The sequence below is a fragment of the Heptranchias perlo genome, chromosome 4 (genome assembly GCF_035084215.1).
Source record: "Heptranchias perlo isolate sHepPer1 chromosome 4, sHepPer1.hap1, whole genome shotgun sequence".
Lineage (NCBI taxonomy): Eukaryota > Metazoa > Chordata > Chondrichthyes > Hexanchiformes > Hexanchidae > Heptranchias > Heptranchias perlo.
Genome location: NC_090328.1, coordinates 47,922,484 through 47,943,525, shown reverse-complemented (window position 1 = coordinate 47,943,525; position 21,042 = coordinate 47,922,484). Strand labels below are relative to the sequence as shown.

The following is a 21,042-nucleotide window of genomic DNA, read 5'->3' as shown; positions in this document are numbered from 1 at the left end:
GTGCGCGTGGCACCTGTTCCAGTACCTCGAAAATGTGCTGCTGCCCCTCGATCATTCTCCTTTTAATGGATGGCCCCCAGGGTTCAACATCTGTGTCCAGCTGAGCAGAGCCTGGAGAAGAGTCCTCCCATCGATACAGACTCTCCACAACTGCCCCTGCCACCAGTGTCTGCTCGTGCTCACGTGTGTGGTGCAACCCCAACTAAGTGAGGATGGGGACCCACCGAGGTGTGTGTATCTGCGCTGGTGGATGGCTCGCTCAGATGTGACGGTGCCAACTTAGAGGCCGGCAGGTACTCTGAGGAATTGCCCTCCCCCGTCACAGCGGTCGCTGAAGGCCCTGTAAGAGAACAAAAGGCAATATTAAGCATGATGACAGATGTTAAGGTGCTGAAGATGGCAAGGCATGTTAACATCAATTGATATTGTGTGTGCTGAATGTTAAAATTCTGTCACCAGATGTTTGTCGGGTGCCAGTCTCGGTGTCCCCGACGGACAGGCACTCGAGGGTGCGGCTCAGCTCCAGCGCCTCCTGCTCCGCGTCTGTGAGGACGACTATCTGTTGCGGCCCCCCTCCGGTCCTCGCCCTCTCCCGTACATTCTGGGCTCTCTTCTCCTATAAGGGGAGAAAGTAGAGAGGCGTGAGTGAGTGATGATGACGTGGCCAACTGCTGGATGCATTGGTTAGGGTGCGGCTGACCGTGAAAGAGATGCTTCAGAGAGTGAGTATGAGACAGAGACATGACAATGTATGAGGATTGGGTTGAGTGGTAGTGGTGGGGTGAGTACTGGGGAGGTGAGGAAGTGGTGAGTAGGTGCAGTTGAGTTGAGGATGAGCTTTGAGTGGGTGTGAGGAGTGATGTGATAGAGTAGGTTGGCTGTGCAGAATGAGTTGTGATGTGGAAGACGGAATGTGGGAGAATGAGCCGTGCATGTTTCCGACGGCAAACCCGGAAACCACGTTAAGTGGCTCCAATTTACCCGCGATCGCATGGGGAACGGACGGATTTTACTGGGTGGGTTACCCACGCACCCAAATGCCCCCCTGCTGCCATCCCACCTCCCTGTTAATATCGGGGCCTTTGTGTCCCTCTAAGTCAGGGAAAAGCAGAGTTGTGAGGAAAACTAGAGCTTAGTTGTTAATCTGTCATGAAGCTGAGGCAAAATAGATTTTCTTAGCAGTACTTGAACTTAGTAACATGGAAAATTGAATTTAAATTGCTATGCAATGTCTGCACTACCAGCTGTTCAATTTGGATTCTGAGATGTACTGCCTTATATAATTGCAGTTAAACAGTAGTCTGAGGAGCTTGTATTGAGTTTGAGAAATTATATAAAGTGAAATGTAAAATTGATAAATAGCCATAAGTTCAGTTCTTCTTAATTTAGAAGGCCTTATGTTTTTATTTTATTTTAAATTTAAGCTCTATTGTTAAGCTACACTAGACATAAGTTTGTGATGAGGATTTGTAACAATTAGTTATAAAAGAATTTAGTAGAAAAAGTGTCCCTGAACAAGACATCAAGGAAATAAATAATCATCAGTATAAATACTGAATAAATACTCAGAATTTGCAATTTAAAAAGTCTTTGTTTTGAAATGACCATCGTTTTTACTGAATTTGATTTGACTTTACAGAAGCAAAGCTAGGCTGTGAATATTGTATTTGTAATGCATCCACCTCAATGAGGGTAAAATTCAACTTCGTTGGGGTCACAAATCAGCCGTCCATTATGCACTCTGCCCGACTTTCCATCAAAATCAATGGAAAGGAAGAACGGGCGTAGTGTATAATGGGCCTCCGATTCACTACTGCCCATTTTGTGCCCCCACCAAAATTGAATTTCACCCCAAATTTCTGCTTCAAGTGATTATGCGTGACAAAGACATCAGCTGAATGTCTCAGAGGTATGGAAACCCATCTCTGTGCTTAAGAGTCTCTCAACTAAACCAAACCAGTGAGAAATTCACAGAGGTAGAATTTCTGTTTGCTGATATGGTGCACATTCTGTGCCTACCAGTGCATTTTAATCAGCTCAAACTCCATAGTTTGCCACCACAGAGCACTCTAAAGCTTCCTAGTGTGTGTCCAGCTAGGTCTACTCTAACCATTAGGGCATTGGCTTTTAGGGTTATCTGGAACCAAGTGGGATGAATTCCACTCCCCAGTGACAGGCCCACCTCTAAAGGGCCACTCATGAGCTAGGATCACCGATCAATCAATAGTGCACAGGAGTACTACAGACCTGCGTAGCTCAGATTTCAAAATACTGGTCTGTAATAGAAGATCAACTTGGTTCCAATTTCCCATTGCAAAGCATGTCATCTTGCAATGAACTTGACCCTAAAGAGACCCCATTTACCTTCCCCATTCTCCAACAGGCTAGATATTAGAGTAAACAACAAACAACAATAACAATTTCTATTTATATAGTGCATTTAATGTAAAAAAACAGGATGCTTCTTTGAAGGGGTATGAGAAATAGATGCTGAACCAAAGACAGAACTGGAAGAGTAACCAAAAGATTGATCAAGAAGATGGGTTTTGAGGAGGTTTTGAAAGGAGGAGAGGGAGCTGGAGAGGCAGAAGCATTTCAGGAGGGAATTCCAAAAAGCAGGACCCATATGGCTGAAAGCTGTGATACAAATGGTGGGACAAAAGGATGGACATACACAAGAGGCTGGAGGTGAAAGAACGCACAATCTAGGGGATATACAGGGCTGAAGGAGATTACAGAGATACAGTAGTGTACAGCCATGGAGGAACTTAAAGAGGAGGATTTTAAAATTAAGCAATGAGAGATGGGGAGCCAATGTAGGTAAACAAGGACTGGAGTGATGGGTGAGTGGAACTCTGGAGGGTATAAAGATGGGTTTTAGTGGTGGAGTAGCAGATGTAGGGTGAACAGCTGGTACCAAAGACTCTTCTTGAGCAACATAGAGAGCTGCACAACTCACCATAAGAGGGACACTGTTCTTCTGAGCATTGCATGGACACACCCCATCGACCGTCGGTGTCACCATTTTGAAGTGTGGAGGTTCAGAAGAAACTGCTTACTTCTTTATAATCCAATCAAGGCAGGCACTGAACCCCAGAAAAATGAATGCCTATTCACATACCCAGACTCAGTGATGCCTTCCAGCAGAGTTTCCTCATCAATCAGAGATATGTGAGGAATTTTAACTCCCAGGCCAGAAAACGACCGAACGAGCGGCTGGCCAGTTCAGTAGCAGCAGCAGGAGATCCAAGGCAGAATTTTCACTTCCAGCCAGAAAGGGAGCAGGGGGGATGATTTTCGGGTGCGAAATCCTGGAAGGTAAATGGGCAGCTCATGATCTGCGATCATGACCTTAATAAGGCCAATAAATTTTACTTCTGGGTTTCGTGCCCGGCAGCCAGCCTGATTGACAGGCTGGCTGCCGGACTGCTGAGGCTCAGAGCGGGCGGCCAGTTTCGACCTGTACAGTGTCTATGATTATGTGATCCTTACTCAAGATAAAGTTGTTGTGAAGACTGATATTCAGATTGGAGTTCCTTCTGGATTCCATGTCAGAGTGGCTCCAAGGTCTGGATTGGTAGCAAAACACTTCATTGATGTTGGAGCTGGTGTTATTGATAAAGACTACAGAGGAAATGTTGGTGTGGTTCTGTTCAACTTTGGCAAGGAAAATTTTGAAGTTAAAAAGGGTGATCAAAGAAGATCGGAGGACGCTGGAGGTCAGGTGAAGAGTCAGAGGTAGGTGGGGGTCCACCATGGTGGGGGGGACTGCCGATCGTGGTGTTCCTGACGGCCAGGTGAGTTTGTTGGGCCTGGATGAAGCAGTCCTGCTCCTCCAGGCCCACAAGCAGTGCAATGAATCCGGATCATGGATCCAGCCCTTCCTGCCTGCTTTCACCTTCGGAAGCGATGGGAAACCCGAACAGGTAAGGTTAAATTCATTTTATTATTCCAATATACAAAATATTAAGTACCTCAAGTATCGACCCCCCCCCACCCCCGGCTTTAAGTGGGGGCAGGACTTCCTGGTGTCTGCTCTCCACACGCAGACAAATCTGCCTGGGTTAAACCCAGAAGTGGATGAGTTGGAGCCGAGATGTGGTCCCGCTCCAAAAAGCTGTTATTTTAACCTCTCACCCACCCCCAGCTCACCCGTACCTGGGGGTTAAAATTTAGCCCCCAGTCGATTATAACAGTTGGGCCTCATTAATATTTCCCAGGCCAACTTCCTGACCAAAATGGCCGGAAGTTGGCAGAAAGAAGCTGCCTAGCTGTTAAAATCAGGCACCTCGGAGGCTTCCGGCCGGGCCCAAGGTAAGTGTGGGGATGGGGGGAGGTGGAGAAATGGGGGTTCCAGGGCGGTCCTGCTCCTCCTGGCCCCACAAAGGAAATAAATAAGCTTACATGGAGGGGCCTCTTCTCCTGCGAATGCTTCTCCCAGTAGCTTCAGCCTGTCAGGAAAGCCACAGCTGCTTCTCCATTCAGATCAAGGTTAAAATGGCAGTCGAGTCCTGATGGCGGTATTAGGGCCCGATCTGCATATTTAATGAAGAACTCTGCCGGTTTTGGGCGGGTGTCTTTGGCACCTACATTTAAAATTGCAATTGGCAGGATTGGGGCGGGAGACCAGCGGGTAAGTCTCCTGCTCCATTTTAACTGCCCCCCCACCCCGGTTTCTGCTGGGCGGGGGGTTAAAATTTCCCCATGATTTCAGCGTACTGGAAGGACCTCTGCAGTATATGTTTGCCATGGAGCTGCTTAGCGACAAATTAGTGTAGGCCAGAACTTTCTCTGCAGCCCTTTCACCTCTTTTTATCCACAAATCTATTTCTCATATGGTCTGAAGGAAGTCATTTGTTGCACATTTTTGGACACATATTTTATATGCCAGAAGATTAATGTGCATTGGGATTTGGCTGTCATTTAAGAAAATCAAGAAAAAACAGAATGCACTTTACCACTTCTTATTGCGGTCATGGCATCCACCAGTATTCGCAGTCACTGATACAGGAACTAATTGGGAAAGATGCACTTGTACCTTCCACTCGGTACCTTTGACATCCCCTCTTGAGTTGTGCAGAGTCACTGCATCTACTATCATATCCCACTGGTTAACCCATTGTTCGGCACAATGCTCTCTCCAGTCGCCATGGTACCAACATAGGTTTGTTGAAGAGTGCAGGACTTGTCAATCATGGCATGAATCCAGAGGAATCCTTTTGTCCATAATTGACAACAGATTGTAGCCAACTGAAAAATTATTTAGAATCATATTTATGCAATCATGAGCCCTTACAGATAAAAATAACCCACTGATCCAGTTTCATCTCCCTAATGATCCTCACAATGTGCTACATCATAATCTACCTTCATTGAGGATACTGACTGTTCCAAAGAGAGTTCAAGTATTACTTTAAAGGTCCTCTGCCTTTGACTAAAATCTGAGCTTACCTACAGTTATCTTAGTGGCTGAATTGCTAGCAATCTGTAGTTTAAGTTTCTTTTTGACTTTGGCTGCAGAGGCAAGAAAATCATTGGTCACATCACCTGCCATCAAGTTTACCCTACCGGCAGCCACATAGTCCTGGTGCCAGACTTTCTGGTCAGTAATATCTTTGAAACTATTGAAGCATAACTAGACTGTGGCTGCTACAGTTCTGTTTTGGAAATATTCTATTTGCAACATTTTAAATCCAATGGCTTTACTTTAAATGATTACACATAACAAAGACAACAACTGTGGTCACAGCCCAGAATCCATAAAGATTAAAGATTTTGAAATTCACAGTAATGCTTCTGTTTAAGCTCAGAAGCTTGGGCTTGTATTTTGATGCACTGATTATTGGTTCTGCGATACTTAGGCAATGGTGTCAATGAAGGTTAAAGTGGATAAACCACACATCTCACAGGATTTCATTCTGATTAAGACATCATCTTCAATTTGACTCTGTACATAACCCATTAATTGCTCCTTAGTCATTTCACTCAAAGGTTAATTGTTATGCAAAGTAATTTTAAAAATGTAAACAATAAATGACATGTAGGAACCAATTTTAATTCACTAAAACCAGATTACAGACATCACAGTATTCTGAGAAATATATTTATCTTCTGTAACAACTGCCTCATTGTAGGAGTGCACACAGCACAATTACTCACCAATACTTCTGCTGAAGGTCTCATAATTGTGAAAAGCAAACCCTGCATATAGACAGTGTACAAGTTAAAACTTAAATGAACGGTGGCTCAGAAATCACACTGAAAACTAAAAAAGGACAAAACACAAATCACAAGTTTTAAATGAACTTAAAATTGGAGACAGTTGATTAATCTAGCCCCAATAGAAGTGACTAAGGTTTTCCTTCTGTTGGTTACAATTGAATTTGGGTAGTTTTCACTAAGGACCAGTTCAAAACACACAACTATTGTCTACTTACTAATTCATTGTCATTTTAAATTAATTTTACTCTGTTAGGCCATAAGGACAGAGAGAGTGTGTGAAGAATGGAAATATCACAATGTACAGTCGAAGATATGGTACTGAGGCTGAAGTTGAAATACAATTTGACCCCACCCATATTTGATTTAAGAAAATAGGATACTGTCACTAGAGTCAAAGTGGAAAGATATTTAATTATCTATTAGCAATAATAGCAGCTTTGTTGCAATTCAATGTAATAATTATTCTTCACTTTGAAACATATACTAAATATTCTGCCCGGACAGCTGGGCTTCTGAGAATAAAGAAATATATTTTGTTGCAGAACATTTGAAATGAGATAAAACATTGTACTGGCAACTCAAGTAAAATGAGAAATATAAATTCCATTGTAAAATGAAAACGCATTGAAAACCATGCGCTGATTTCCCTGAGCCTGCTGGAAACGGTGCAGAGTGGTGCTTCTGCCCACCCACGTGACACCGCCAGAAACCCATCTCATTTTCCTGCGGCACGCCCAGTTAGTTATTCAGGGTGGGCTTGGGGCAGCATTCCTGCTCTTAGCAGACCTACTGCCACTGGGAGGGACGGAAATGTTGTGCAGCTGCAGTGTTTAAAATGCTGCAGCTGCTTAAAAGGAAGGCACTTTGTCAAACCAGGACTCATGAGCCAGAAGGTAAAGAATTGAAGGATGGCAGAAGGAGGAGCAGCCTCAAGGGGAGAGGGTTCAGCTGCTGGAGAAGCCCCCAGATTCTCAGATATCTTGGTGGATGTCTTAGTGGGGTAAAGGGAGGAGGGATGCACAAGAGGCTGGAGTAAGAGGAATGGAGAGTTTGGGCTGAAGGAGGTTACAAAGAAAGGTTTTAAACACAACAATGAGACTTTTAAATGTGAGACACTGGGGAACTGGAAGCCAATGTAGGTCAGTGAGCACAGGAGTGATATGAAAGCAGGACTTGGTGTGGGATAGCATTCAGGCAGCAGAGCTTTGGATGAGCTGAAGTTTATAGAGGATGGAAGTATGGTCAGGAGAACATTGGAATAACTGAGTCTCTTTATAGTGCCATACCCTAGACCTTTAGGCACAAGGGGTAGACACGGTGGTAAGAAATTGTAGTAGTTAGCACCGATATTATGTAGAAAGTAAAATATACATTTCTCAGCCAGAAGTGTTTTTTTTTAGCTGTAGTACATGGATATCTGTTGTTTGTGGTTGTACAGCAAGAGAAAGATTTATCCCCGAAAAGGACAAAGTTCAGAAGCATTGGGGAATAGTGTTCATAATTGGGCAATGAGGTGGTCATGGTCTTAGATGTTTTACATGAGTTAGCTTAATTAAAATCAGTTAGAAATAGTTTCCTGTCGCCCTTCTTAGGCTGCAGGTAATGTTTTTTTTTGTTCCATCTCATCTCTTTTGCACGTAACTGCCTCATATTCTGATGATGGTGGCACTGTTCCTTCTTCATCATCCTCATCTGCAACTGAAAGAACTAAAACTTTTTGAAATGCATAGCAGTGCAGCATGCAGCTGGCCATAATCATTCCTCATAGCCTTGCTAGGCTGCATTTCTGGGCTCCACCAGGCACCTGAAACGACAGTTCAGTAGTCCGATCATCTGCTCAATTGCAATTTGAGTTGTTCCAAGAGCCTCATTATACCTGTTCTTCCCTGCTGAGCATGGATGCCTTAGAGGTGTCACCAGCCAGGGCTGTAGAAGGTATGATACAAAAACAGAAAATGCTGGAAACATTCAGCAGGTCTGTCAGCAAATGGCTAAGAGAATAGATAGGATAACAGTTTAGGTGTAGACCCTCCAACAGAACTGGAAGAAATTACAGATGAACAGCATTTGAAAAGGAACAGAACAAAGGGATGGGGGAGGAAAACACACCCACAAATAGAGCTTGCTGATTGATGTGACTGAGGTCACCCGAGGCAGTCTCAAAGGACAGGGTTGAATAAAAATTCACAGTTGTGGTCATTTCTGTAGCTAACGATAAAGCTGTGCTCTTGGTGATGTGAGGTTCAAGTCTTCAGCCAACAGCTGGTGACACTCCCCAGTGGCCTTGAAGAGAAGCGCAGCCTTCTGAACAATTGCTGGTGTGTGAATTTGAGGTAAGGGGCATGATTTTTACTCGGAGCCGGGAATAGAGCGGGGTGGGAAAATTTTTGCGCGTGAAACCCAGAAGTTAAGTGACCTTGTTGGAATCTGTGATCGCAACTTAACTGAAGTCAAAAAATTTTCCTTCCAGGTTTCACGTCTCCAAGCTATGCAGTGGGCATATTGCACGAGAGCAAGGCCTCCACCCAGATTTAGAGATGGTTCCCTTGAAGTACTGCTGGGTGCAGTGAGGACCAGGAGGGAAATAATTTGCCCCATCATGGGGAGGAGGAAACCCGGTTCTGCCACCAAGAAGGTGTGGCTGGAGGTGGGTGAGGAGATGAGCAGCAGGAGCATTGTGGCCCATTCTTGGATGCAGTGCAGGAAGTTCTTTAATGACCTAAGCAGGTCAGGAAAAGTGAGTACAGGTGTTTACTCACCTATATCCAGTGGTGTCCAGCACTCTCTCTCACTCTGCCTTGCCAAGCGTACTCCATCTCATCACTCCTCACACCCACTTAAGTTTCAGCAACACCCATCCTTCACTTTCTACGCACTGTCTCACCTCGTCATGTATCCATCCACTGCTGACACTCACTCCAATCCTTATGCAATGTGATGCATCAGTCTCAGTCACCCTCACTCAATGCACTGCATCCATCAGGTGAATACGTCACCTTCAGTCACTCACAGGTCTATTCTTTTGCCCTTTGTAGGAGAAGAGAGCACAAAACACAAGGGAGAGGGAGAGAACTGGAGGTGGCTCTCCACAAACAGTCCAGCTCACAGATGCAGAGGAGGATGCCATGGAGATTAGTGGCATATCTGCATCCCTCTCCATCAAAGATGGAGAGATTGGGTACTCACAGACGCCTAGTGACAGAATTTAAACATCTTTCATACACATGATGACTTTATTTCAACAATGACTGACTGAACTATGAGAAGACTGAGTATAGCCAAGATTGTTACATTGACATGACTAATTCATGTCACTTTATTTTGTCTTCCAGGGCCTTCACGCATACAAGAACAATCATCGGAGATTGAAGACAATGATTCCTCAGAGGAGCTCATTCCTTGTGAGGGTGCATTGTCACAGGACATACAGCTATGCACCAGCACAAATACTACCACTTCGGTGAAACATGTTACACAGTTAGTTGGGTTGTCACCTGGTGATTCACAATTCACAAGTGAGCATGAACAGACACCGGTGGCAGGGTCAGCTGTGGAGACTCCACGTCAGAGGGTGCGCTCCTCTCCAAGCTCTGCTCAGCTGGACACAGATGCTGAACTCCGGGGGCCATCGTTGAGAAGGAGAATGATTGAGGTACAGCTGCAACTTTGCGAGTTACTGGCAAACGTGCCACGCACACTCTCCACAATAGCGGAGAGGATGGAGGAGTCCAACTCCAACACTAATGGATTGTCATCACAGGTAATTGTGAGAATGTCTGCCATGGAGAGCGTGGCTGCCTCCATGGAGGTTCAAGCACAGCTCATAAATGAGTCTATGGCCATGACCACGGCCGTGCAGGAGATGTCTGCCACCTTCAACAGGGTGACAGATACCTTATCTGTGGCCTTACAAGGCGTCACTGATCTGCGCCAAGCTGCTGTCCAGCAGAGTGGTAAGAGAGATGTGGCGCTGGCCCAGGAGAGGAAATCGGGACTCCACTCAAAACGTTCCCTCGTCTCACCTGTTGCCCACCCCTCAACCAGTACCTGGAATACTGCCTCCTCTCCCGATGGCCAGCTCTACCTCTGCACAGGTGGAGGTGAAGCATTCTTTGGTGGGGCCTCACGGGCTCCAAAACCCAAAGGTCGTAGGCTGAAAGCATCTCATCAGTCAGGGCAGGGATCTGAGCAGCCTCCTCTACCTCTGCTGAAGCCACAGGGAATGCATCACGTAGAAGCGGTAGGAAGGTAAGTTCAAGCAATTGTAGTTCACCAAGAGTATGCACATGGGTGTTTGAAGAAGTGTTATGTTGTGAAGTTTCCTTTTTTTTAATATTGGCGCATAAAATTTATTGATTGGCACCACTTCTATGTCTTGCCCATTATTGCGTCCTGAATGAGAACTCGTCCTTTCATTTGCTTCATGATGAATGCCAATACATGACGGTACCCATTGGCTGGATGTGAAATGGGTGTTTGTGTGGTTACAGGACTGTTTTGTGCAAAGTGTGGGGGGCGGGGGGGGGGGGGAAGGGGGTCGTTGGTGGGTGTGCCAGCTGGCCTGAGTAATTCAATTTTTTTTTCCCGTTCTGACTAACAGAACTTGTGAGAGATGAGGGCATCCCGAGCAGCAATATGCACGGCTGATCTGGTGATCGGTGCCCCATCTTCATATTCCTCCTCCTCCTCTTCTTCTTCAATGTTGTCGCCATCAGAGGATGATTGATGAGTGCCTTTCTCCTCCTCCATCTCTAAACCTCATTGCTATGCTACGTTGTGCAGGATGCAGCACGCCACAATGATGCTGGTGACCCTCACTGGCGAGTACTGAAAGGTGCCTGAAGTGCATCTTCAACATGCCTATGGCTTGCTCAATGACACACCTAGTGGTCATGTGGCTCTGGTTGTAGCGCTCTTGTGCCTCGTTGGTGGGGTTCCTCACAGGTGTTGTGAGCCAAGTTTGAAGGGTGCATCCCTTGTCTCCGAGTCTGTCTCCTGTTTGGAAGAGGTCTGGAATGTTGGACTGGCACAGTATAAATGCATCATGACAGCTGCCAGGGAACCTGGGGCACACCTGCAAGAATCTTTTCTTGTGGTTGCACAACAGCTGTGCATTGATGGAATAAAGACCCTATCGGTTGATGAAAACTCTTGATTCATGTGGTGGTCCTCGGATTACACTTGTGTGCAATCGATTGCACCATGCACCCATGGGAAGCCAGCCAAAGAGGCGAAACCCACTGTCTGTTCCTTCTGGCTGATGCCGTCACGGGGGAAGTTCACGTAAGTGGACACCCTGGCAAACAATCCATCTGTTACTTGCCTTATACACTTATGTGCAGGCGACTGACAAACCCTGGAGATGTCACCGGTGGTCCACTGGAAGGAGCAAGAGGCAAAGAAATTGAGGGCTGTGGTGACTTGGACAATGACGGGCAATGCATGGCCACCAGGTCCTGCAAGGAGCAGCTCTTCTTCAGGGAGGCTGCAGATGTCTGTAATCACCTGCCGGCTCAATCTGAACCTGCGTAGGCACTGCTCCTCAGATCAGTCCGGGAAGCTCAGCCTCTGTCTGGATACCCTCTCACGTAGGTAGTACCTCCTGCAACCTCAGCCCCTCTGTTGCTCCACTCTTTGCTGTTCTCCACTCAACACTTCTCTCTGCTGCTCTCCAGATCTGTGTTGTGCACTTCTCTCTTGTGCGCCTGCAGATCCCAACACAGTATGACATGGCTGCCATGGATAGTCATTTTTTCTCCTCAGATGTCCTCTCGAATACATCCATTGCGCCCCTCAGCCTGATCTTGTCAGTTTGAAAGGCTCCAACGTTTTGTAAAAGCTGTCTCAATAACGAAGTTAATTGCTCCGCTAACGACCTGCCTGCTAGGACTAATTGGGGACGCGACCTCGGCGAGTACGTTGCGCACACGCATCCAAACGCGCCCATGTTAAACTGGGCGCGTTGGAGCCAGGTTGCGGTCGCAATCCATAAAGCTGTGATTTTCACCTTCTCCGCGTCCCCAACCCACCCGTTCTTGAGGGTTAAAATTCCTCCAATGACCTCTGAGATTGGTAAACTTTGTTGAGAAGGCATCTACGTGTTGGGTGTAGTCACCTTCTGGAGTGCCTCATTCTCCTAGTCTTTTACACATTATCATCATCCTACTGTCATAGAAAAATCCAGTATTTCCAAGAAAGATTGACATAAATTTTTGGGGGGGTGGGGGGCACAGGAAGGGGGTACTCGAGCCCTGTAATGGGCGGCTCACCCAGCCAGGTCGGGGACATGGAGGCCATGCCAATCATAAATAAAATTTCCCGGACTCCCACCTGTCACCCTGCCATATTCACTACCTGGCTGGTGGGTGGGACCAGGAATTTAGCTGCAACAGGCTGCAGCTGGGAACGGTCCCTGGCAGTCAATGGGCCTAATAATTAGGAGGGCTAGGGATTCCTTCTTTGTGATCACATTGGAGGTCGGTAAGGGGTGGGGATTCCTTCTTTGCGATGTGTGATGGGGGATGGATGCCAGGGCTAAGGCGCGGGACTCCCCCTGCATTGACGTTACAATTGTATCGCGGTGCTGATGACATCATCGGGAGGCAACTTTTGAATCTTAAGTAGGCCCCCGCCTGCTTATAGCAGGAGCCTTGTCCAGGGCTTGAATCACTGCCATAAATATGATGGTAGCCGGGAACGTGGTGGGTTGAAGGCGGATTTCGATTTTTAGGATGTTAACCCCTTGCCCGACTCTTTCCTGCTCATCGTGGGGTAGTTAAAATCGAGGCCAGTCTATCTGTACAGCGCTAATTGACTGTAAAGCGCTTTGGGAAGTCCTGAGGTCATGAAAGACGCTATAGAAATGCCAGTATTTTTTATTTCTAATTTTATGTTGGGGACCGTTCCCTTGGGTCCTTGGGCTCCCGACCTGATTTTTGCTCCTGCCAGTCGGCATTGATGTGACTCCCATCAGTTTCGGTTCTCGATTATTTAAGTGAAGCCCAGGAGTTAAAATGACCCGGGCCTCATGCTGAGCTCCCCGTGGGAGTATTCCTCCTACTCTGCACCTCTGAACGTTTCCCCAGTTAAAATCGACCCCTTAATTTAAGGAGTAATATTAAATGCGCAAAATAAGTAAAAATGCTCTGAAAATTGCAATCCTTTCTCAGTCCCTGAAAGATTTGCAGGTAAGAAAGAATTCCAGAAATAATGGCTTCCTCTGGTCCTACCGCCTCTGGGAAAACCGTACTTGCCTTCACAACGGAAAATTTGTTGTGATGTTGTTTTCTGAGGAATGTGTAGCCGCAGAAACAAAGTGAAATAGCAGGGTCCATTAAACTACACTCACCTGCTGGCATTTATACAGGGCAGGGCGGACTCAGCACGGGGACACAGTCACTGGCAGGAAAATACGGACAGGTTGTTTTTTGGGTTGGAGTTGCTGCAGAACGCCTCACTGCACTGTTTTCCTTTATTTACCTCTGTGAAACAGCCCAAATGTTTTTCCATAGTTTTACTATGTTAAGCACTGCCTGTTTGTTAAAACAACTCCAGCATAAGGCAGCTTCCAGATTTTCAAATTAAATGTAAGGCAACATAAAAATCTTCATGAAGTTGGTTGGAACTTCTCAGTTCTTTAGATTTTATTATTTTAATTTTAAATTATAGCTGTAAAGAGCTTTTTGATGTTCTAGGGTGCATTTTTCATAAGAAATGTATTTGATGTCATTACAATATTATCCAAACTTTACAGACTATGATTTATTTACAATGGCATAAACTGCAGGGCAGACGGTAGGAAGAAACAATATAAAGGGTTAAAGAACTGAATCTCAAATTATGCTTCTGAGGATCCCTTTGAAATAAGGGCAGTTATTATCGTTGTAAAAACAAAACACTTTAAATTTGAATATTAAAAATCTATACTGCACCCCTAAATTGAGTTTACATTCTAACTTCTAGAAATAAATAAAGCTAACTTCCACAAGGAATATAATTTATATTTGAATTTGTCTTGCTGATATTAAAAAAAATTGTGTTTGATAGGAAGTAGTGACTGCACTGTTAATAATTATTGGTCCAGAATTTGCTGGAGCAGGTCCCATTAGTTAGACTTTTTCCCTCACCCTTCAGCTCGAAATATTTTTGCACTGAAAATTGCTGGAAGTGCGAGCTGATAATGAGGGCAACCTTGGTGAACTACGGGTCCAACAGTCTAATTCCTTAACCAATGAGACTTAAGGATTGAAAAAGAAAGACAGGAATGACGGAGAAGGAAATAGGGTGAATTAGAGTTAATTCAGATACAGAAAGAGAAATAAAGAGAGGGAAAGATTGGACTAAAAGATAAAAAAAGGGACAGAAAGTAAAAGTAAGAAAAAAGTTTTAAAATTTAAAATGTGAAAAATCTCTAACAACAATTTACGACCTGTAGGACTGAGACTCCACAGTTTCAATTGTTCCCTTTCTGGGCCGGAGAGGTTGAGTGGCATTGTAGGAACATAAATCTCGTCGTTAAAAAGGTACTTACATTGTTAAGTACCAGCCCTAACTTTCTGCGGCAAGTTTAATTGGTAATTAATGCACAAACGCAGCAATTTATTGAAACTCATGGGGAGGTTGAGGGTGAGCTGCCATTTTCACAAGGCTACGGCGGAACAGCGCAAATCTTCCAGCAACTTGTGGCGATTCGCAACTCATGGGGTATTCTCTGGACGAGTTACATGCTAAATTAAACATTAACGCATTAAACGTGCCGTTATTTTAAGAGTATATATCTTTTGGATTTGTTACAATAATTGGCCTACAATTTATTAAAAAATTCTTTGCAATTATCTTTAATTTAAATACATGCTTATTTTTCTTGAACTTTTACATTAGCTTTATAATAGTTTCACATTTTGAAGTAATACTTCATATTCTGGAAATTTCATACTAAAACCACTATAATCAATACTGATTTGTGCTATAAAATTTAATTTTCTTTATGTGCATTTCTATTTTCAAATCCACTCGTCTCATGGTTTTTTTATAATTGCCATGTAGAATATTAACACACAAAATAGATCCTGATTTTATGTAAAATCTATGTATTCGCAAAAGAATACAAAATAATTCTAACATTTGCAATAATCCAGTCTATCAGAATCCAAGTAATAACGGTGACATGAAGTAAAACTTACACTTATTTTATGGATAGGCATTTTGAACACTGAATGCAAAAATTTACTCTATTAAGGATGCAAGCATTCTTGTTCACATGTGTGGTCTTTTGTAGTGTAATACAAAAATGATGAAAATACCAGAATTATAAAAATAGATATGAACTCTGAATGACACCAGAAAAACAAGTTTCTAAGTGCTCTCCATTTCCTGAGGAAGCTCCAGTACACTTGCTGCCCAGGGAGACATTCCAGTAAGCCATTAACCCAGGTCTCTTGATTTTTTTTTACTCATGAACTGTTACTAATTTCCAAATATCAGTGTGCTATGTGCAGGAGATCTATTGCCTAGTCCTGCCAAGGTGGCCTTTGTTGTATCATTTTGGTCTTGCTTTTCTGGGCCGGCTTGGCTCTTCTTTGACTGATGTGTCTCTCGGAGCTGCACTGCTTAGAGGGATCATCTTGTGAATCGAAAGCTGTATTTACGCTCTTGTTAGTGAAGTTAGACATCCTTAGTGCCCCAGATCTCTGTTTTAAAGAAGAAGCTGTTGTAGCTGCAGTTGTTTCAGCTGTTAAGCTGTTAAGTTCTTCCCTCGTCTCGTCTCGTGGTGAGCTTGCAGCCTCATCTACTTTTACTTTTTCATCTGGTCTTTCGGACTGGGAGGCACATTGTGATGAATGTCCACCATCAGTTCTTTTCTCCATCTTCTCTTTTCTCAGATTTTGAAGAGTTTTTAAGGCATGATTGAATTCTTCCTTCAATGTTTCATGTTTACTGGTCAATGAGTCTCGTTGATCTGTGCAATCTTTGAGACAGCATTCCAAGGAAAGAAAGAATTCCTTTCCAAACCTGGATAGAGCTTCATCACCTTTAAAAAGAAGAAAATAGAAAAATAGCAATCTAGGTTTAAATTGGAACAGACATTCCATCCCAAGTGGAACAGTGAGAGAGATTTACTAATTTCAAATTATCACAAAGAAAAAAGACATAAAACAGCTATAACTTTGACAGGAATAGGTATGTAGTTGTATGTTTTTAAATCTCTGGTTCTCAACAAACCTTTATAGACACTGATAAGCTGCACAGAACAAAATTGGGAATTGAATGCAAAACTACAACAAAATTACATTAAAAATGTAACTCCTACACTGTTCATTAAATGAAAGAAAACAAACAGTTTGATGGCACTATTACCAAGGTGGTGTGCATGGTAAGCTGCATCATTAAAACTTATAAATACAAGTCCTATTAAGTGAACAGTAGCTCTTTGGCATTGCACCAAACCATTAACATGACAAGTTTTCTGTTAATTTAAAGGAATACTAGTATGTGGAATAATACTGGATTATCCCTGATGATAAAAAGAATATAAACAAAGTTATAAAGAAGACTGAAGGGGGTATTAAAAGGGGCGTTCTCCAGGTGCTAGGCGGCCTCCTAAGGTAGCCTCCTAAGGCCCCAAAATGGCGGGCATGAAGCACGTGCACACTTATGATGGGAAGTGCACCACCCACCATATTGGGTAAGGACAAACAAGTGGCGTCCTTTACATGTGCCTGAAGCAGGCGTTAGGCCCTTTGCATATGCAAATAAGGGGCCCAACACCTGTTTCAGGAACCCACTTCAACAATGGTTTGCTCTGAGGCGGCAACCCTAAACATTGCCTACATAGAGAAAAAGGTAAGTACCTACCACCACCATCCCAATCGCCGCTGATCCCGGCCCCGAGTTGCCCAACCTCCAGGTCCTGGCTCCAACTTCCGAAGACAACCCCCGGCCCTGACCTCCACCCCCCACAACCACCAATAGCGATCCCTGCGATGCCTGCCTCCCTGGCTCCAGATGCCTGCCCGACCCCTGATGCCAGCATCCCCGGCCCACAATGCCTGCCCGACACACGATTGCTCATTCCCCGGTCCCCAAGGCTGCCAGACATCCGATGCCTACCCGACATCCGAATGCTCATTCCCTGGCCCCCGATGCATTCCCAGCCCCCTGATTCCTCACTCCCCGAGCCACACGATGCCTTCCCAACCCCCCCATTGTCTCCCTCCTTGAGCCACCCGATGCCTGCCTGACCCTTTTCTCACCCAACATCCATATATGTACAGATAGCAATCAGGTTGCGAACTTTTTTTTTTATTCGTTCATGGGATGTGAGCATCGCAAGCAAGGCCAGCCTTTATTGCCCATTCCGAACTGCCCTTGAGAAGGTGATGGTGAGCCGCCTTCTTGAACCGCTGCAATCCGTGAGGTGAAGGTTCTCCCACAGTGCTGTTAGGAAGGGAGTTCCAGGATTTTGACCCAGCAACGACAAAGGAACGGTGATATATTTCCAAGTCGGGATGGTGTGTGACTTGGAGGGGAACGTGCAGGTAGTGTTGTTCCCATGTGCCTGCTGCCCTTGTCCTTCTAGATGGTAGAGGTCGCAGGTTTGGGAGGTGCTGTCAAAGAAGCCTTGTTGAGTTGCTACAGTGCATTCTGTAGATGGAACACATTGCAGCCACAGTGCGCTGGTGGTGAAGGGAGTGAATGTTTAGAGTGGTGGATGGGGTGCCAATCAAACGGGCTGCTTTGTCCTGGATGGTGTCAAGCTTCTTGAGTGTTGTTGGAGCTGCACTCATCCAGGCAAGTGGAGAGTATTCCATCACACTCCTGACTTGTGCCTTGTAGATGGTGGAAAGGCTTTGGGGATTCAGGAGGTGAGTCACTCGCCGCAGAGTACCCAGCCTCTGACCTGCTCTTGTAGCCACAGTATTTATGTGGCTGGTCCAGTTAAGTTTCTGGTCAATGGTGACCCCCAGGATGTTGATGGTGGGGGATTCCGCGATGGTAATTCCATTGAATGTCAAAGGGAGGTGGTTAGACTCTCTCTTGTTGGGGATGAACATTGCCTGGCACTTGTCTGGCACGAACGTTACTTGCCACTTATGAGCCCAAGCCTGGATGTTGTCCAGGTCTTGCTGCATGCGGGCATGGACTGCTTCATTATCTGAGGGGTTGCGAATGGAACTGAACATTGTTCGCTGAGGATTGCACATCGCCATTTCTGATCTTATGATGGAGGGAAGGTCATTGATGAAGCAGCTGAAGATGGTTGGGCCTAGGACACTGCCCTGAGGAACTCCTGCAGCAATGTCCTGGGGCTGAGATGATTGGCTTCCAACAACCACTACCATCTTCCTTTGTGCTAGGTATGACTCCAGCCACTGGAGAGTTTTCCCCCTGATCCCCATTGACTTCAATTTTACTAGGGCTCCTTGGTGCTACAATCGGTCAAATGCGGCCTTGATGTCAAGTGCAGTTACTCTCACCTCACCTCTGGAATTCAGCTCTTTTGTCTATGTTTGGACCAAGGCTGTAATGAGGTCTGAAGCCGAGTGGTCCTGGCGGAACCCAAACTGAGCATCGGTCAGAGCATTGGTGAGTAAGTGCCGCTTGATAGCACTATCGACGACATCTTCCATCACTTTGCTGATGATTGAGAGTAGACTGATGGGGTGGTAATTGGCCGGATTGGATTTGTCCTGTTTTTTGTGGACAGGACATACCTGGGCAATTTTCCACATTGTCGGGTGGATGCCAGTATTGTAGCCGTACTGGAACAGTTTGGCTAGAGCCGTACTGGAACAGTTTGGCTAGTTCTGGAGCACAAGCCTTCAGCACTACAGCTGGGATGTTGTCGGGGCCCATAGCCTTTGTTGTATCCAGTACACTCATCTGTTTCTTGATAAAACGTGGAGTGAGTTGAATTGGCTGAAGACTGGCTTCTGTGATGGTGGGGATATTGGGAGAAGGCCGAGATGGATCATCTACTCGGCACTTCTGGCTGAAGATGGTTGCAAACGCTTCAGCCTTGTCTTTTGCACTCATGTGCTGGACTCTGCCATCATTGATGATGGGGATGTTTACAGAGCCGCCTCCTCCCATTAGTTGTTTAATTGTCCACCACCATTCACGACTGGATGTGGCAGGACTGCAGAGCTTTGATCTGATCCGTTGGTTGTGGAATCGCTTAGCTCTGTCTATAGCATGTTGCTTTTGTTGTTTTAGCATGCATGTAGTCCTGTGTTGTAGCTTCACCAGGTTGGCACATGATTTTTAGGTATGCCTGGTGCTGCTCCTGGCATGCTCTTCTACACTCCTCATTGAACCAGGGTTGATCCCCTGGTTTGTTGGTAATGGTAGAGTGAGGACTATGCCAGGCCATGAGATTACAGATTGTGCTGGAATACAAATCTGCTGCTGCTGATGGCCCATGCGCCTCAAAGATGCCCAGTTTTGAGCTGCTAGATCTGTTCTGAATCTATCCCATTTAGCACGGTAGTAGTGCTACACAACACGTTGGATAGTGTCCTCAGTGTGAAGATGGGTCTTCATCTCCACAAGGACTGTGCGGTGGTCACTCCTACCAATACTATCATGGACAGATGCATCTGCGACAGGTAGATTTGATGAGGACGAGGTCAAGTAGGTTTTTCGCTCGTGTTGGTTCCTTCACCACCTGCTGCAGGCCCAGTCTGGCAACTACGTCCTTCAGGACTCAGCCAACTTGGTCAGTAGTGGTGCTACCGAGCCACTCTTGGTGATGGACATTGAAGTTTCCCACCCAGAGTACATTCTGTGCCCTTGCTACCCTCAGTGCTTCCTCCAAGTGGTGGAGAACTGATTCATCAGCTGAGGGAGGGCTGTAGGTGGTAATCAGCAGGAGGTTTCCTTGCCCATGTTTGACCTGATGCCATGAGATTTCATGGGGTCCAGAGTCAATGTTGAGGACTCCCAGGGCCACTCCCTCCTGACTGTATATCACTGTACCGCCACCTCTGGTGGGTCTGTCCTGCCGGTGGGACAGGACATACCCAGGGATGGTGATGGAAGAGTCTGGGACATTGGCTGAAAGGTATGATTCTGTAAGTATGGCTATGTCAGGCTGTTGCTTGACTAGTCTGCGGGACAGCTCTCCTAATTTTGGCACAAGTCCCCAGATGTTGGTGAGGAGGACTTTGCAGGGTCGACTGGGCTTGGTTTGCCTTTGTCGTGTCCGGTGCCTCATGGTACGGTGCCAGGTGGTCCATCCGGTTTTATTTTTATTATAACTTCTCGTAACAAGATTGTACAACTGAGTGGCTTGCGAGGCCATTTCAGAGGGTGATTAAGAATCAACCACTTTGCTGTGGGTCTGGAATCACATATAGGCCAGACCGGGTAAGGACGGCAAGTTTCCTTCCCTAAAAGACATTAGTGAACCAGATGGGTTTTTACGACAATCTGGTGGTTTCATGGCCACCATTACTAATACTGTTTTTTTATTCCCCATTTTATTTAATTAATTGAATTTAAATTCCCCAGCTGCCGTGGCGAGATTTGAACTCATGACTCTGGATTATTAGTCCAGGTCTCTGGATTACTAGTCCAGTAACATAACCACTATGCTACCGTACCCATAAGTACTGTAATCCAAATGAACAATTTTTCCCTCTTTAATCCAAGGACACTGAGGCTAGCTGTATCAGCCCTACTGCTGCTGCAGCTAGAATCAGTTAACCCAGCACAGATCCGGGGATGAAACTGAACGTAGAACCTTTCTGGTTTGTATGACTCAGCTATTTATTCACTGCCTCAGTCCAATTGAGCCATTTTCAATGGTGAAATTGTTGT

The 21,042-nt window shown here is 45.4% G+C and overlaps 1 protein-coding gene across 5 annotated transcripts in view; it reads right to left on the bottom strand.

The window, feature by feature from the left end:
* Nucleotides 1-15,076: 15,076 nt before the first annotated feature.
* Nucleotides 15,077-21,042, bottom strand: part of LOC137320906 (centromere protein F-like) — a 346,288-nt gene continuing 340,322 nt past the window's right edge. For all 5 annotated transcript variants that reach the window (XM_067982890.1, XM_067982888.1, XM_067982891.1 and 2 more), the window contains one exon: nucleotides 15,077-16,252. In XM_067982890.1, coding sequence (XP_067838991.1) covers nucleotides 15,732-16,252 — 521 coding nt within the window. In that variant the 3' untranslated portion in view covers nucleotides 15,077-15,731. The remainder of the gene's footprint in view (nucleotides 16,253-21,042) is intronic.